The sequence below is a fragment of the Solanum pennellii genome, chromosome 3 (assembly GCF_001406875.1).
Source record: "Solanum pennellii chromosome 3, SPENNV200".
Classification (NCBI taxonomy): domain Eukaryota; kingdom Viridiplantae; phylum Streptophyta; class Magnoliopsida; order Solanales; family Solanaceae; genus Solanum; species Solanum pennellii.
Window position 1 is genome coordinate 52,757,833 of NC_028639.1, and position 19,955 is coordinate 52,777,787.

The 19,955-nt window shown below is 33.5% G+C and overlaps 1 protein-coding gene, 1 non-coding gene and 1 pseudogene across 2 annotated transcripts; 2 read left to right on the top strand and 1 right to left on the bottom strand.

Moving 5' to 3' along the window:
* Window positions 1-11,062: 11,062 nt before the first annotated feature.
* Window positions 11,063-12,121, bottom strand: LOC107013440. Its single transcript, XM_015213351.1, has 3 exons — window positions 11,852-12,121; window positions 11,495-11,746; window positions 11,063-11,263 (listed from the first exon to the last, which is right to left on the bottom strand). Exons 1-3 carry the CDS (start codon window positions 12,119-12,121, stop codon window positions 11,063-11,065), a joined length of 723 nt encoding a protein of 240 aa, XP_015068837.1.
* A 1,284-nt stretch (window positions 12,122-13,405) lies between these two features.
* Window positions 13,406-13,496, top strand: TRNAY-GUA. Its single transcript is given in 2 exon segments — window positions 13,406-13,442; window positions 13,461-13,496. It is a non-coding gene; the product is annotated as a tRNA-Tyr (tRNA).
* Window positions 13,497-17,883: 4,387 nt separating this feature from the next.
* LOC107013998 lies at window positions 17,884-19,584 on the top strand (annotated as a pseudogene).
* Window positions 19,585-19,955: the final 371 nt, after the last annotated feature.

Below are 19,955 nucleotides of genomic sequence, written 5' to 3' on the forward strand. Positions count from 1 at the left end.
TCCATCTCTTGGGTTCCTGCTTGTCCCTTCCTTTGCGAGGATCATGGACAATAGTCATATCTTTTCCGGCAGATGACATGCTCAACTCCATATCATGAGCGCGAGTAGCTAAATCCTCGAAAGATTTTGGTTTTATTCCTTGCAAGATGTAAAGAAGCTCCCAGTGCATTCCTTGAATACACATTTCGATTGCAGAAGCTTCACTAAGCCTGTCCTTGCAATTTAGGCTCGCGTTCCTCCATCGATTTATGAAATCTATGACCGGTTCATCCTTTCTTTGGCGAGTATTCGTGAGTTCTACCATGCTCACCGTGCGCCTTGTGCTATAGAAGCGATTGAGAAACTCATGTTCTAGTTGCTCCCAACTATCAATAGAGTTAGGTTCGAGATCCGTGTACCAATCAAAGGCATTTCCTTTTAGAGAGCGGACAAACTGTTTGACAAGATAGTCTCCATATGTTCCAGCATTATTACATGTCTCCACGAAGTGCGCGACATGTTGTTTCGGATTTCCTTTTCCCTCAAATTGTTGAAATTTGGGAGGTTGATAACCAGCAGGCATTTTAAAGTTATCAATCCTAGCAGTGTATGGCTTAGCATACATATGAGAAGACTTGGTGGAGACTTCATACTTATCTTTGATAGTGCCTTCAATAAACTCCTTCAAGCGATCGAGTGGGATCATTCCTTCAGAAGAAACTGGCATCTCTTTAACAAACGGGGCTTTCTTAGCAGGATCTTCGATTTCTTGAACTTCAATGCCCTTTCCAGGTGCATGGCTCGCATCTCCATCTAAAAGTCCTTCTATCCTGTCCATCAACTTGTCAATTCGAGATTCTTGGTGTTGTACATGCTTCGTCAATCCTTCAACCAACTTCGTCAGATTTGCGAGTTGTTCCTCAGGAGAGGAAGCAGCAGTCACCATCGTTTGCATGATCATCGGAGATGCAGGAGAGTAACATGGGTTGTCGCGTAAGTTAATTTTCAGTGGACTCATGTTACGCGATATACGTGGAGATGATTCATAAGTTGAATCACAGTTCTCCCTTGTGGTAGAGTTCTTGGAACCAGATTGCTCAAGTAGAGCCAATGTCTTCTTGATCTTTCAGCAACACTAGTTCCTCCTTCTAGAGCATTTGTGGAGGAACTTGCTCCTTCTGGAGTCGAAGACCCAAAAAACAGGAGTTGACGCAGACGACACTTGAAGCGTTTGTTGTCCTAGTGTAGCAGCCTTGCTTCTCGTGACAACTCCAAAACTTCCAAAGGTAACACTAAGTATGTCTTCAACTTCAGTAGAGAACTTGGAGCTAGTGACCTTAGAGGCGGTTGATCGAGAGTTGTTGTTCATGGAAGTCATCTTGATATTCTTTGACGTTTGAAAAGTTGAGATGAGAGGTAGAGATTATCCCACTGGGCGTGCCAATTTGTTTGCAACAATTTTAAACATATGGAAAATAAATAAACCATACAAATAAAATATGAAGAAACGTGATTTTATTCATCAAGATTGTGAGTACAAATCTGTTCTTCCCTTGATTCTACCCTCTTAGATGATTTATCCATGATTCGAGAGCCGTTAGTGGCGTATTTCTCGAACTAGGATGATTTAGATTTGACCTCTATATGAATAATTCATTTATTTGTGAAGTATTCGAGATCTTGATCTCTTTGTGGATTTTTCGAGATTTTTTTTTTTTTGAAGAAACATGATTTTATTCATCAAGATTGTGAGTACAAATCTGTTCCTCCCTTGATTCTACTCTCTAAGATGATTTATCCATGATTCGAGAGCCGTTAGTGGCGTATTTCTCGAACTAAGATGATTTAGATTTGACCTGAATAATCCATTTATTTGTGGAGTATTCGAGATCTTGATCTCTTTGTGGATTTTTCGAGATTTTTTTTTTTTGAAGAAACATGATTTTATTCATCAAGATTGTGAGTCCAAATCTGTTCCTCCCTTGATTCTCCTCTCTAAGATGATTTATCCATGATTCGAGAGCCGTTAGTGGCGTATTTCTCGAACTAAGATGATTTAGATTTGACCTGAATAATCCATTTATTTGTGGAGTATTCGAGATCTTGATCTCTTTGTGGATTTTTCGAGATTTTTTTTTTTTGAAGAAACATGATTTTATTCATCAAGATTGTGAGTCCAAATCTGTTCCTCCCTTGATTCTCCTCTCTAAGATGATTTATCCATGATTCGAGAGCCGTTAGTGGCGTATTTCTCGAACTAAGATGATTTAGATTTGACCTGAATAATCCATTTATTTGTGGAGTATTCGAGATCTTGATCTCTTTGTGGATTTTTCGAGATTTTTTTTTTTTGAAGAAACATGATTTTATTCATCAAGATTGTGAGTCCAAATCTGTTCCTCCCTTGATTCTCCTCTCTAAGATGATTTATCCATGATTCGAGAGCCGTTAGTGGCGTATTTCTCGAACTAAGATGATTTAGATTTGACCTGAATAATCCATTTATTTGTGGAGTATTCGAGATCTTGATCTCTTTGTGGATTTTTCGAGATTTTTTTTTTTTGAAGAAACATGATTTTATTCATCAAGATTGTGAGTCCAAATCTGTTCCTCCCTTGATTCTCCTCTCTAAGATGATTTATCCATGATTCGAGAGCCGTTAGTGGCGTATTTCTCGAACTAAGATGATTTAGATTTGACCTGAATAATCCATTTATTTGTGGAGTATTCGAGATCTTGATCTCTTTGTGGATTTTTCGAGATTTTTTTTTTTTGAAGAAACATGATTTTATTCATCAAGATTGTGAGTCCAAATCTGTTCCTCCCTTGATTCTCCTCTCTAAGATGATTTATCCATGATTCGAGAGCCGTTAGTGGCGTATTTCTCGAACTAAGATGATTTAGATTTGACCTGAATAATCCATTTATTTGTGGAGTATTCGAGATCTTGATCTCTTTGTGGATTTTTCGAGATTTTTTTTTTTTGAAGAAACATGATTTTATTCATCAAGATTGTGAGTCCAAATCTGTTCCTCCCTTGATTCTCCTCTCTAAGATGATTTATCCATGATTCGAGAGCCGTTAGTGGCGTATTTCTCGAACTAAGATGATTTAGATTTGACCTGAATAATCCATTTATTTGTGGAGTATTCGAGATCTTGATCTCTTTGTGGATTTTTCGAGATTTTTTTTTTTTGAAGAAACATGATTTTATTCATCAAGATTGTGAGTCCAAATCTGTTCCTCCCTTGATTCTCCTCTCTAAGATGATTTATCCATGATTCGAGAGCCGTTAGTGGCGTATTTCTCGAACTAAGATGATTTAGATTTGACCTGAATAATCCATTTATTTGTGGAGTATTCGAGATCTTGATCTCTTTGTGGATTTTTCGAGATTTTTTTTTTTTGAAGAAACATGATTTTATTCATCAAGATTGTGAGTCCAAATCTGTTCCTCCCTTGATTCTCCTCTCTAAGATGATTTATCCATGATTCGAGAGCCGTTAGTGGCGTATTTCTCGAACTAAGATGATTTAGATTTGACCTGAATAATCCATTTATTTGTGGAGTATTCGAGATCTTGATCTCTTTGTGGATTTTTCGAGATTTTTTTTTTTTGAAGAAACATGATTTTATTCATCAAGATTGTGAGTCCAAATCTGTTCCTCCCTTGATTCTCCTCTCTAAGATGATTTATCCATGATTCGAGGGCCGTTAGTGGCGTATTTCTCGAACTAAGATGATTTAGATTTGACCTGAATAATCCATTTATTTGTGGAGTATTCGAGATCTTGATCTCTTTGTGGATTTTTCGAGATGTCTTTTAAGGGAATTTAGTACCCTTTATATAGGCATAAACTAGGGTTTAGGGTTGAGTAGCCTCCAAGAATTCTTATCTGAGTTGAACACAATTTGTAGAGTCCCACAAAATTTCAATGTCTACAAATGCCCCCTGCTTCAAGGCTTGACGTAGTGTAGACTTGATGAAACTCAAGACGAGACTTGAAGTACTTATTTTCCACTTTGCAGCTTTAGATTTTCAGATATGATTTAAGAGAGAAGAGATGAAGGGCAGATTTGGTCCCACTGGGCGTGCCAGAATTTGTAGACAATAAAATTTGCATCGAGAAAACAATAATCAAGAACGGAAAATTATAGCAACAATCGTTTTATTATTTCAAGTGCGAGTGTTACAATCTCTATAATTCCTCTGAATTCGCCTTTTCAAATATAAATTCAAGGGCTTTAAAGCTTGTTCTTTAATCTACGATGAACTTGAACTTGAACTTTATCTTGATCTTGACTTTTATTTGAACTCAAGGGCTTCGAGCTTGTTCTTGAATTCATTGGTCTTGATCTTGATCGTTCTTGACCTTGAATGCTTGAATTCTTAAACTTGTAGCTTTGTAGAGAATTAAATGGCGTTTGTACCACAGAGTTTCTCTAGCTTCTTGTTTAGAATTTTCTGTCTTTTCTGAATTATGAGGACCCCTATTTATAGTTTTAGAATAGAGGAGTTGCGATTGGAATAGGATTCCATTCAGCCAATCAGATTAAAGTGACATGGCATTTGGGCTTTATGGAGCGGGCTTGTCATCTTTGACACATGTCATGATTCTATTGGTTTTCTTATTTGACTTGGCATGCCACATCATCTGCACACGTGGCGCCAAGATGGGCTCTAGAATGAGATGAGATTGGGTTTAACAAATTGGGTTCATCCAATGTAGCCCAAATCAATTAATTTAGACTTTAATTAAATCCATATTTATTGGACTTAAATATTTAACTCAATTATATCAATCCACAATATTTATTTGGATTAATATATTTATGAATTCAATATAATCCGAATCATTTTATAAATTTATATTTAATAAATTTTAAATGATTACACTCTCATAGAGAAAGTGTGATGCACACACACTGCCACATCACTTAGAAGTGCCAAAATGAATCATAAAAATTAAAGAAAATTGGAGTTAAAGAGTTAAAATGAAACAAGGTTGAGTTGGAGTGTCAAAATGAAATTTAGGTACAAATCTAAGGGTCTGTATATGTATTTGACCTTTAATAATTGTATTCGGATCATCGACTATAAAATTATTGTTAATTTTAAAAGAAAGAATTATATCTACATGTTTGATATGGTGATATGAATCTCATAATTTCGACACTAAGTATTACGTTTTGCTTTTGTTGATGTTGGATGCTCTTACAACAGTTCTCCTCTAAATTTGTTTGGTAACTTGAACAAAGTATAAGGACTTTAAATCCTCCTTGCCTAAGTCTAGCCCTTTTAGGTGGCTTTTCTTAGGTATATAGAAGATTTCCTAAAAATTGTCATATTTGATTTCGAGGAAAATTTTCCACAAATTGGTTTCAATGGAAATATACTACCACCACAAACTTATGTACTGGGAAGTTTTTCAAAACTTTCAATAATTTATTTCAACAAAAAAAATTCGTAATTAAGTTCCAACAGAAACTTATCATAATTTGTACAAACAAAAAATTTCAAATAAATTTGATTCCAATGAAAATTTTCATAGTTATTTCAACGAAAACTTTTAATATTTGATTCCAGTTGAACGAATTGAAATCTTCCTAAATTTATAGAATTTGTCCCATATCTACACTGCACCGCGCCACTTGTTGTCTTTAATTATGATAGCAAACCCAAGCACCTTAGTTATTAAGTACAACAAAACAACATAAGTACAAAATAGAATATTATATTATAAAGAAAGCTCAGAATATAAGAAGAAAAAGACAAGAAGTATAAGATAGAGGAGAGAATTTTTCTTATTCAAGTGTGTCTTCCAAATGGTGAGTGATTCTCTATTTATAGTGTTGAGATATCACTCCAAAAGTCATCTAATTAATAGATACATAGTTATCTTGGAAGTTCTTATCACCTTGAAAGCACCTATACATGAACTCATTTAATAGTGGATAAATCTAATGGATAATCTACATATACTATACAATGGATTTACTCCCCTTGAATATCCATATATTATGTGCCTCGTTAAAACCTTACTAGGAAAAATCAAGTGGGAAAAAGCCTAGTGAAGGAAAAAGAGTACACATATCTCATAATACGCTTTGAATGTTGCCTCGTTAAAAACCTTATCAGGAAAATCCAACTTGGGACAAAACCATAGTTAAGGAAAAGAGTACAACGGTTATTTCGCTCCCCTGATGAAAACTTTACTTGATATCTCGGAGACGGCGCATTCCAATCTTGTATCTCAACTTCTCAAACGTTGATGTTGGCAATGTCTTAGTGAATAAATCAGCAAGATTATCACTTGAATGAATTTGTTGAACTTCTATCTCACCATTTTGTTGAAGATCATGCGTGAAAAATAACTTTGGTGAAATATGCTTTGTCCGGTCTTCTTTTATGTATCCTCTTTTCAATTGAGCTATACATGCAGCGTTATCTTCGTACATTGTGGTTGTTATATTATTTTTCAAAGAAAAACCACACATTTCCTGAATATGATGGGTCATTGATCTCAACCAGACGCACTCTTGACTTGCTTCATGGATGGCTATTATTTATGCATGATTTGAAAAAGTGGCTACCAACGTTTGCTTCATTAATCGCCAAGATATTGCCGTGTCTCCACATATAAACAAATAGCCTGTTTGTGATCGATCTTTATGCGGATCAGATAAATACCCTGCATCTGCATAACCAATCAGTTTTGACTTAGATTCATTGGAATAGAATAAATCCATGTCCCTGGTCCCCCAAAAATATCGAAGTATGTGTTTAACACCATTCCAATGTCTTTTTGTTGGGGAGGAACTGAATCTTGTCAGTAGACTTACTGCAAAACAGATATCTGGTCGAGTATTGTCAGCAAGGTACATTAGTGCCCCGACTGCACTAAGGTAAGGAGTTTCATCACCAAGAAGCTCTTCCTCATTCTCTTGAGGTCGAAATGGATCTGTATTGATTTCAAGCGATCTTACCACCATTGGAGTACTCAATGGATGTGAGTTATCCATGTAAAAACGCTTTAGTATCTTTTCTGTGTACGTTGATTGATGAACAAGTATTCCATTTGACAAATTCTCAATCTGTAGGCCAAGACAAAATTTTGTCTTGCCGAGATCTTTCATTTCAAATTCTTTTTTCAGACATTCAATAGCTTCTAAAAGATCTTTACGAGGGTCAATGATGTTCAAATCATCAACATACACAGCTATTATAACAAATTCAAATCCCGACCGTTTAATGAAAATGCAAGGACAAATCGGGTCATTTTTGTACCCTTTCTTTAACAAATATTCACTCAGATGATTGTACCACATCCTTCCTGATTGTTTTAATCCATACAGAGATTTCTGAAGCTTTATTGAACAAGTTTCTCTTAAATCTTTGTATGCTTCAGGCACTTTGAATGCTTCAAAAATTTTCATGAAAATGTTGTGGTTCAATGAGCCATATAGATAGGCTGTGACAACGTCTATTAGACGCATTTCAAGTTTTTTATTAACTGCCAGATTTATGAGATATCTGAAGGTGATTGCATCTACCACTGGAGAATATGTCTCCATATAATCAATGTCACGTCTTTGACAAAAACCTTGAGCAACGAGTCGGGCCTTATATCTCACGACTTCACATTTCTCATTTCTTTTTCGTACAAAAACTCATTTGTACCCCACTGGCTTGATACCTTCAGGTGTTCGAATTATCGGTCCAAAAACTTTACGTTTTTCTAGTGAAGCCAATTCAGTTTGAATTGCATCCTTCCATTTTGGCCAATCATTTCTCTGTCTACATTCGTGAACAGATTTTGGCTCAAAATCTTCATCTTGTTGCATTATGTCAATAGCATCATTATAGGTAAATATGTTGTCAATCACAACATTATTTCGGTTCCACGACTTTCTTGTCGAGACATAATTCATTGAAATTTCATTGTTTTCACAAGTTTGAACCTCCTTATCATCATGTGTTATGAATTGGGTCTCATCTTGAGAAATTTCTTTCAACCCATGATCATCTTGATCATTTATTCCTTTTCTCTTTCGAGGATTTTTATCCTTGGAATCAATTGGTTTACCACGCTTCAAATGTGATCTAGACTCATTTGTCTTAACAATTTGTCTCGTCGGAATATCAACTCGAACTGAAGCATCAACAGCTGGAATATGCGATTTAGCAATCCTTGAAAGATTAGTAAATGCATCTGGTAGCTGATTTGCAATGTTCTGCAAATAAATTATTCTTTGAACTTTTTGCTCACATTGGTTTGTTCGAGGATCCAGATGAGATAGAGATGATGAATTCCAATCTATCTCTTTTCCCAACGACTTATGTTCTCCCCCTAATGTTGGGTATACTGATTCATCAAAATGACAATTAGCAAATCTTGCCTTAAATAAATCTCCAGTCATAGGCTTCAAATATTTTATGATTGAAGGAGATTCATACCCAACATATATCCCCAACCTTCTTTGGGGCCCCATCTTTGTGCATTGTGGTGGAGCAATTGGGACATACACCGCACATCCAAAAATTCTAAGATGGGAAATGTTTGGCTCTTGACCAAAAGTCAATTGTAATGGAGAGAACTCATGATAATTGGTCGTCCTTATGCGCACAAGTGTTGCCACATGCAAAATAGCATGCCCCTACATAGACACAAATAACTTTGTTCTCATCAGTAATGGTCTAGCTATCAATTGCAGACGTTTAATCAATGATTCTGCTAGACCGTTTGAGTGTGAACATGCGCAACTGGATGTTCAACTGTTATACCAGTAGACATACAATAATCATTAAATGTCTGACATGTAAGCTCACCAGCATTATCTAGACGGATTGTCTTTATTGTATAGTCTAGAAATTGTGCTTTCAATCTTATTATTTGAGCCAACGATCTCGCAAAAGACCATATAATATTTAAAGGGTCCACATGAAGGTTGAATTGGTCCACATATATCACCCTGTATACGTTCCAGAAACGCAGGGGATTCAATTCTAATCTTAACTGTTGATGGTTTATTGATCAACTTTCCTTAAGAACAAGCAGCACAAGAGAATTCCTTAGATTGAAGGATATTTGGGCTCTTTAAGGTGTGCCCATGTGAATTCTCAATGATTTTGCGCATCATATTAAATTCGGGATGGCCCAATCGGTCATGCCAAATGATAAAATCATTAAATTAGTAAACCTTTTGTTTACCACGGCATGTGATTCAACTGTACTTATACTTGTATAGTACAACCCAGAAGAAAGTGCAGGTAAGTTTTCATGCACAATTTTCTTCTCTACATTAATTGTAGTGATGTAAAGGTGTTCAACATTTCCTTCATTAGCCATCTCAACATGATAGTCATTTTGGCGAATAACTTTGAAACTTAATAAGTTTCTTTGAGACTTACTACAATATAATGCATTATCAATGCTTAATATGGTCCCTCTAGGTAGTAATAAGGTCGCTCTTCCAGAGCCCTCAATTAATTTTGTACTACCTGATATTGTGTTGACATATGTCATTTTCATAACCAAATTAGAAAAGTATTTTTTTTCTTTTAATATTGTATACGTTGTAGCACTATCAAGCAGGCATACATCTCCATTACTCATCTTGAATCCAACTGACAACTGGAAATTTCTATTAATTTTCATTAAAATAAAATACGGAAAAGGGTCTAAAATACCCTTAAAGTATTGGAAATGGTACAAAATTACCCTCCATCCACCTATTGGCTCCAAAATACCCTTCCCACCCACCTATTGGGTCAAAAATACCCTTGTCATCCACCTTTTGGTTCAAAATTGACCACTTATTTAATGGTTTTATATTTAAACTATTTAAATATTTTTTTTAAATACGTGGGGCTCAACTATTTGTTATAATTTAACTTATNTCTGAGATGTTCCCGGCTTATCATCATCTTTAAGAGTCATATGTGACTCAGCTCGAGCATTGGAAGAGAAAGCACCACTTTTATTTCCTTTCTTTTTAAAAGAATTTTGATAGAGCCTTACAAAATGTTCATGTGTGCGACATTCATTCCTCCAATGGCCTTTCATGCCACAACGACGACAATTACTTTTTGAGGGGTTATTTTGAGAACTCATGTTGTTCTCCCTTTTATTATGACCACCACCTTGATGATTAGTGTATCGTCTTTTATCTTTGCCACGTCTCCGTGCATTATTATAGCCCCGATGATCATCTCTTTTTACTTCAGATTGATCACGTGCTTCCACCACATTTGCCTCCGGTAATGGAGCAGCTCAAGTGGGACGAGCTTCATGATTTTTCATTAAAAGAGCATTATGTTGCTCAGCCAGNTTATTCTTACATCTCAATTATGTGATGTTACTTCATAGGTAACTTTTTTTAAAAATAATATATTGAAGGTTTTAAAACAAATAATAAATATTTAAAAAATTATATTTTAAAAAAATGCATGAATTAATTGGGGATGTATTACTTCTTTACCTTCATAAATTTCTCATTCAATCTTGAAAGAAAGTGTCCTCCTAAATAAGCGGCTCAACTTAAATTTAATTGGGCTTCGATTCGGACTCGAATAATTTTGAATGTTATTTTCAGGAATCTATAATTTCATCGTGTTTTAGTAGTGTTTATGATGATTTTGATATTATAATTGAATTATTAATTGGGTGAGATTTAGTTAGTAATTAGTGGGTAGTGGGTTGATTTATAAATTATATTAATAAATTAAATTATGACCAATAGTTGAACGTCAAGTATTTTAAAAAAATATTTAAAGAGTTTAATTTTAAAACAATTAAAAAAGTGGTCAATTTTGAATCCAAATGTGCATGACAAGGGTATTTTGGAGCCAATAGGTGGATGAAAAGGGCATTTTGGAGCCAATAGGTGGATGAAGGATAATTTTGTACCATTTTCAATACTTCAAGGGTATTTTAGGCCCTTATATTAAAAGAAGAAAGAAACAAAATTAACAACGGAAATTTAAATACTTCAACATGAATAACATAATAATTAAAAATACATAAGTAAAATATTATGTAAAATATTAACAGACTTCATTCCCCAGCCAAAAGATCAAACATCAGTTTCGATCTCCAAAGAAGTCAACAACTTCCATATGAGTAATGTCACCAAGGCCATCAAAAATATCATCCTTTAAAGCCAAATTTGCTTCAACATCCTTATCATATTTCTGAGATGTTCCCGGCTTATCATCATGTGTAAGAGTCATATGTGACTCAGCTCGAGCATTGGAAAAGGAAGCACCACTTTTATTTCCTTTCTTTTTAAAGGAATTTTAATAGAGCCTTACAAAATGCTCATGTGTGCGACATTCATTCTTCCAATGGCCTTTCATTCCACAACGACAACAATTACTTTTTGAGGGGTTATTTTGAGAACTCATGTTGTACTCCCTTTTATTATGAAAACCACCTCGACGATTAGTGTATAGTCTCTTATCTTTGCTACGTCCCGGTGCATTATTATAGTCCCGATGATCATCTCTTTTTACTTCAGATTGATCACGTGCTCCCACCACATTTACCTCCGGTAATGGAGTAGCTCCTGTGGGACGAGCTTCATGATTTTTCATTAAAAGAGCATTATGTTGCTCAGCCACCAAAAGACATGAGATTAGTTCAGAACATTTCTGAAAATCCTTTTCACGATATTGCTGCTGCAATATCACATTTGAGGCATGGAAAGTAGTAAGTGTCTTTTCCAACATATCCTCGTCTTTTATAGTCTCCCCACATAATATCAACTGGGATGTTATCCTGAATACAGCAGAGTTGTATTCAATTACGGTCTTAAAATCTTGAAACCGTAGATGCATCCACTCATAACAAGCTCTTGGCTACACTGTTACCTTTAGGTAGTCATATCTCCCCTTTAAATCAGTCCACAATTCAAGTGGATCTTTTACCGTCAGATATTTAATATTCAGGACCTCATCAAGATGATGACGAAGGAAAATCATAGCCTTCGCCTTATCTTGACTCGATGCTTCATTTTCCGGAGTAATAGTGGCATCAAGACCAAAAGCAGCCAAGTGAATCTCAGCATCAAGTACCCATAAAAGATAATTCTTTCCAGAAATATCTAATGCCACAAACTCAAGTTTGGATAAATTCGACATAATGAAATTATGAGAGAATATGTGCATTAAATAAAAATATTTATATAATACCTTTGCAAGTAGCAACTTCGTGCTGATAATGTATTGTAAAGAAAACTCAGAATATAAGAAGAAAAAGACAAGAAGTATAAGATAGAGGAGAGAATTTTTCTTATTCAAGTGTGTCTTCCAAATGGTGAGTGATTCTCTATTCATAGTGTTGAGATATCACTCCAAAAGTCATCTAATTAATAGATACATAGTTATTTTGGAAGTTCTTATCACCTTGGAAGTACCTATACATGAACTCATTTAATAGTGGATAAATCTAATGGATAATCCACATATACTATACAATGAATTTACAACATATTAGTAAGAGTGAAGAAAATTAGTAATTAATAAAGAAATAATAACAACAACAAAATAATGCAATAACTGAAGTATCAAAAAAAAATTTAATATTAACAAAAAAAAATGGGAGTTCTTTCAATAACAAATTATGTGTAAATTTTATATTTCTCCAACAAAAAAATGTTTTTTTCCTTCTTCTATTTCATTGATTTGCTAAAATTCAGATTACTTGATTTATTTTAACTTTTTTGTATTATCTTTCATTAAATTTTCGATTAGTCAAACTAACACTTTATTAAAATAAAAATTAATAGTGGATAAATATTGAATAACATGAATAGAAAATTCATTTTCTTAAAATTTCTTCTTAGGATTTCAAGTATTTCAACAAGCATATAAAAATAAAATATGTAAGGTTATCAACTAAGATTCTATAATTCTAAGATGATGTTTGGATTGGCTTAAAAGTAAACCTATTTTAAGTCAATTTTTTTGGAGTTATTTAAAATAAATAAAAAATAACTTAAAATAAGTTTGAAAGTGTTTAGCAAGGTTAGAAATAACTTTAAATAAATTTAAAATGACTTAATAAGTTAAAACTAAAAATAGGTCTCTCCCTACTTTTTAGTTTTTGACTAAAAAGTCATTAAATTTTACTACTATAACTATATTAATAGTTTCTATAATAATTGTTTCGTTAATGGATATTTTATTAACATTGAAACTAATGAAATCTTACCTAAAACTATGATTGGAAACAATAAGAAATCAATTATAAATTTTTTTAAAAATATTTCATAGATTACATTGCATAAGATATCCTATTATTTATTATATAAAGTTGAAAGGAGAGCTTATTTTTTAACTCTACTTAAAGTATCATATGCCTATGTTTCAGAAAGGAAATGAAACAATTTTTAATTAGCATGTTTGCCATGTCTTGAACATCATCCGACCTTAGCTCAGTTGGTAGAGCGGAGGACTGTAGTTGGTGATGCCTTCAGCCATCCTTAGGTCGCTGGTTCGAATCCGGCAGGTCGGAAACCTTTTTAATTTCCCCATTGTTTGGTTTACTTTTGTGTTGGGATGGGTGTCCAGTTCGATTTTCGAATTCAGAAAAGTGTGCACGATATACAAATTAAACTAATTCAGTTTGTTTTAGTTTTGGTGTTTTTAAATCGGTTCTTCAATGTGAATGAAGAATAAAACAAGGACAAAATTAAAGTATCAGTTACTTAAAAATTTAAAAGTATGTTAAGGAATATTGTGTCTCGCCATGAAATACTTATTTGCTAACTAAAAAGAATGTATTTATCTTAGTCAAAAACATTGTGCATTCAACTACTTCTCGAAAAAAAAGAATGAAGACGAATTCTTTTACATAATGTAGATTGATAAAAAGATGCTTTGGTTCCTCTGGGAAATTAATATTTGGAAAATCCCATTGAATTATGCATTTCTTGCTACTTCGATTTGTTCATGAATGATTTAATATTTAGCTGACTCTTTATTTTTAATTAAGAGAATACCCCCATATATATATATATATATATATATATATAGTTCTAAGACCTTTACACCGAATACCGAATCGAAGAACCAAACTTTTGAAAAATTAACATTGACACCAAATCAAAAGGCGTAAGAGTTGAAATCGAAGAACTAAATTAGTTTGGTTTGGTTCGATTTTCGATCTCTGATATTTATGTCACTCCTACTTTTGAGTTATCCTCATATAATATTAGTAGTTGAGTTGATTTATCATCTAAATTATTGTTTTATTAGAGAGCATCGGTTTCACTATATAATTCGCTTCCACATTTCTCCAATCACTTTCAAATTCAATCTCTAATTACTTGTCCATTTTTGAATTGACACACCTATTAAGAAAATAATTATTGATATAGTGAGTTTATCATTTTACCCCTATTAATTGTGAAGTAAATGAATTAAAAATTTAAGATTTTCAAAAAGATAGAACTTTTTCGAAGTAATTATTTGAGGGATAATAGGTAAAAAAATTGTCCTTTTTTGATTTGTCATAATGGAAAAGTAATTAGGGACAACTAAAAATGGTTACACTAAATTACCAAGAAAAATTTAACCAAAAATTTAAAAATCTATAATATTTTTTTATTTTAAAATATACTGATCTTTTTCCATTGTTAACTAAAAGATATTAAAGTTAAAAGTGTAAAAGTGTTCAAAAATGTAATACAGCATAGGTAAAGTACCATTCGGACCCAATTTTTTGTCAAATTTTCTAGCCAAAAGAATTTTAAAAAAAAAATGAATAAGTAATTAGGAACAGAGAGAGTAAATAATTCGAAGATAAATTAATAAGTCAAATTTAATGTTATATTTTTATCCACCTATGAGGCCTACATTAGTCCTAACTCCTATGATTAGAACATCGGATTATAATTTCGAAATAAATTTTGGTAGAATTATTTTAGTCATAAAATTTGGCCAGAATTTGCTCAGAATGATATGGTATCTATATTATTTTAACCTTTTTGAATGTTTTTATGCTTTTAACTTTAATACATTTTAACTAAAAAAAAAAAAGTGAACAGGAGACACACCTGTAGATGACATTGGTGCCTATCAAAGACTCATTGGCAAGCTTTTGTATTTGACTAATACCAGACCCGATATTGCATTTGATGTGCAGTGTTTGAGCCAATTCATGGATTCACCTAAGACTTCACACATGAAGCTGCAGTAAGGTTGGTTAGGTACATGAAAAGTTCTCCTAGGACTGGTATTCTATTACCTTCACACAACTGTAAATGTATTTGCTGCTTATTTTGATGTGCATGTCCAAACACCAGGAGATCTATCACTGGATACATAGTGAAGTTTGGCTCTTCCCTTATTCCATGGAAGTCAAAGAAGCAACTGACAGTTTCAGGGAGTTCTGCTGAACCAGAATACAGGATTTTAGCCTCAACAGTAGCAGAGATTGTTTGGCTTACCAGGTTGTTCAAAGAGTTGGGTGTTAATTTACAACTTCCTATTCCACTTTATAGTGACATCAATTCAGCTATTCAGATAGTTTAAATCCAGTATTCCATGAAAGGACCAAGCACATTGATTTGGATTATCACTTTATCCGAGAAAGAATTCAACAAGGACTTATGCATCTGCTACACCTTCCTTCCTCTGAGCAACTAGCAGATGTATTGACTAAAGGGCTCACTCACATACAACATTCCTACTTAGTAAGCAAGCTAGTCATGAAGAACTTGTTTACAGCGCCTAGCTTGAGGGAGGGTATTCAGAAATTAACAACTCGTACAGTTGTGCCTTAGCTTAATTCTGTTACGAGTTAGTTAGACTAGAGTTAGTGATAGTTAGCTGGTCTAAGTCGGTTAATTAATTCTCTAGAAAGATAGCTTAGCTAATTGATCTACAAGTACCCCCTCAATCTATGCCCGAAATCTCAGAGACACACTTATACTATACTAAGGTCCTATTAACCCCCTGAACTTATTTTATTAATAATTTTCTACCCCTTTTCGGCCTACGTGACACTATCTTGTGGGCCCAACGCTGGTTGACTTTTTTTTTCAAGTTAGTGTCACGTAGGTCGAAAAGGGGTAGAAAATTACTTATAAAATAAGTTTAGGGGGTAAATAGGACCTTAGTATAGTATAAGTGTGTCTCTTGAATTCCGGGCACAGGTTGAGGGGGTACTTGTGTATTTTCCCTATATTTTTTCATCACTATAAGATTCTGTAACTCAGTTTCTCAATTCTATTCAATTGGAGCTTCTCTCTTCTATGCATGTATTGTTTGCAATTGGAGCTTCTCTCTTCTATGCATGTATTGTTTGCTTATCCTTACATATCACTGAGTAGTAGATTCTTCATTGTTATGAAAGTTAACAAGTATAGATCCCATTCTTTTTCATCAAATTATAAATTTATATAACCAACTTGTATAATGTCGAACTTGTACTTCCATTTGGATTAGTTGAAAAGTAGGTGATATACATTAAGCACTTGGAAATATTCCAATAAGTATATATCATAAGGAATATTCTTGTAAAAGTCTTGAAGAGCGATGAAGGATGCTTGATGCCAGATAATATGGTAATCTTATTATAGGCCATAACTTTCTTGCAATATTATTTATTTTACGTGACGTGAACTTCCCAACTTGTATGATTAGGACAAAGGAGTAATCTATTGGAATTAGTTTCAAGGATTCCTCTTAGAATGCGCACAAAGGAGGAATCTATTGGAATATTACTTATTAATACATGGAATATAGGAACATGTAAGCCCTGCTTTAGTCAACTTGATGGGAAGTCTAACAAAGAAAATAAAATTGATAGTTGTGGTAAGATGTGATACAAAATTTTTATTTTTTAATCAAAGATTTAAATTTAATTTTTTAAAATAAAAAAAAAATTGATAAGAGGTGGTTTCCCTTTTAATAGACCTTATTTAGGGTAAATTCAAATTAATTAAGATTCCAAAGCAAGTACATATATCAGGATCAAAAACTAAAAATAAAAATATAAAGGATAATTATTATTAAAAAAATTAAACTATAGAGTAATAAACAATGGCTAAATAATTATATTTTTCTGTCTTAATTTATGTGATACATTTTCTTATAGTCTATCCTCGAAGAATGTCTTTTTTTCGATTTTTCCTATTTGACAACTATTTAATGGCATTCCCATTTTATTCTTGTTAATCTTACGTAACATTTTATTGTGAAGAAAAGTTAACTAAAAACAAACAATAAAGTGACTTTGATAAGGACAATTTGATAGACACAATAAAGTCTTTTTTTAGTCCTTAAATTTCTCATTCAATTAAATAATACAAGACAAATTAAAACAAAGGGAGTAAAAAATATGAGATATAAACAAATGAAGGTAGAAAAAGGGTGTCTACTCGTGTCAAGTTCATCAAAGAAGATACACATACAGTGTTATCCTCCTCGGACTATTGTTAAAAGATTGTAAATGTTTAATATTTATAAAAAGTCAACAACTCCTTATAAACGTATTTGGTGGGAGGAAAAACAATATGCGAATTTTCCAGACAAACGAAGGTTAAATGACAAAAGTCATGGTTAATAAGATAGGTGAACTCTTTAAAAGGCTTGGACAATCCTCAAAAATTTTGAGATTTTTAGTCTAATCCAGTTGTAGCTGGAAAAAAAATATTGTTTTTTTTTGTAAGAAAGAAATAATTAATATGTTTATTGAGAAAAGGATATTTTTAACCTATTAAGTAATTAAAAATATATTTTGGGATCAAATTGTTGACGGAAAATACATTTTTAGACTAAACTTTATGATGGCATTTTTATTCCATTTCAAGGACAACCATAGACATCATTTTAGCTACTTATATATAATAAAATATTAAAAAAATGTGTTCCTATATATATTTATGTATATATAAGGCAATAAAACAGAAACTTTTGTATAGTTAGTTAGTGAACAAAAGAACCATAGGAAGAAAAAGATAATCTAAGAATGGGTTCAATTAATGAAGCAATAAAGCCTCATGCTGTTCTTCTCCCTTATCCATCACAAGGACATGTTACTCCCATGATGTCACTAGCAAAACTTCTTCATTCAAGAGGCTTTCATATAACATTTGTAAACACTGAATTCAACCACAAACGTCTAATTCAATCCAAAGGTGTTGATTCAGTTAAAGGTTTGCTTGATTTCAAATTCGCGACGATCACAGATGGAATGCCACCATCAGATGAGAACGCGACTCAGGATATAACATTGCTTTGTGATACAACTCGAAAGACCTGTTTAGTTCCGTTTAAAAAGCTTCTTACTAAGCTCAATTCTTGTGAGGTACCACCAGTTAGCTGTGTAATTTCAGATGGAGTTATGACGTTTGGCATTAGGGCTGCTCAAGATTTGGGCATTCCGGATGTTACTTTCTGGACTGCTTCTGCTTGTGCCTTCGTTGGATATTTGCATTATCGTCAACTTATCAAACGAGGAATTTTCCCATTCAAAAGTAAGTGAAATTAATTTTACTTTTGAAGTAATATGCATTGCATAATTGAATAGCCCTCACATAGTACAATATATCAGGTGTACCAAACAAAGTATTAAATGCACACGAATCTTCTTTTGTTTTACACAGATGATAACTACCTCATAGATGGCACCCTTGACACACCAATAGATTGGATTCCTGGAATGAAGGATGTTAAACTCAAAGATCTTCCCAGCTTCCTTAGAACTACGGATCCTAATGATATAATGTTCGATTTCATGGGAGAGGAAGCACAAAATTGCCTCAAAGCATCTGCCATAATGTTCAACACGAATTATTACAAACTATAGTCTCAAATTTCAATTTCTATAATATTTACTCGATAGGGCCACTCGGCCCCTTGCTGAGAAAACATGTCCCTCATCATAGCCAAGTTCTATCGCTCAACTCAAGCTTATGGAAACCGGACACCACAATTTTTGAGTGGTTAGATAACAGAGATATCGACTCTGTTTTGTATGTTAACTATGGAAGTGTGACAACAATGACCAATGATCATTTCTTGGAATTCGCGTCGGGTCTTGCCAATAGCAAGCAACAATTTTTATGGATAGTTCGTCAAGATATTATCAAGGGTGAATCAGCCACATTGTCTGAGGAATTTCTTGAGGAGATTAAGGATAGGGGTATATTAGTGAATTGGTGTGCACAACAACAAGTGCTACGCCACCCGGCAGTGGGTGCATTCTTGACTCATTGTGGATGGAACTCGATGATGGAAACCATATCTGAAGGTGTACCGGTCATTTGTTGGCCTTTCTTCTCGGATCAACAAACGAATTGTCACTACTCGTGTGAAAAATGGGGGATCGGGATGGAAGTTAATCATGACGTGAAACGAGAAGAAGTGGCGAAACTGGTGAGTGAGATGATGGTAGGGGAAAAGGGGAAGGAGATGAGGTCCAAGGCTAGAGAATGGAAGATGAAAGCTAAAGAAGCCACTGATGTTGGAGGATCATCTTTTCAAGGATTTCTCAAGTTAGTTAAAGCAATGTTTTTTGAACTAGTAAATGATACATAGTTCATAATCAGTATAATGCAATTCACGGTTTATTGCTAATTGGAAATGTTATTTTATTGTATGAAGTTTCGTATTTCGGTTATAGATTGTAAACCAAAATAAATCATCATAATCTTACTCCATGAGTACTTTGGAACATCAGCATCTTCAACCAAAAAAAACAAAAAAAAAACACATAAGAACCACTCAGTATTTACGAGGAAACTTACTAATATTCTTCACGATCTAGTAATTTATTTCAGATTCGCCTATTCGTGTAATAGGTTGCCTAAATGTTCCAACGAAACTATAAGAGCAATCGGTAAAGAACACAATGTTTTTACATGGAAAACACCCAATTCAAAAGGTATAAAAAATTCACGACTTGTATCCCTGTAGAATTTAACTCCAACATCACTAAATCACTGAGTCTCAACAATTTAAGATT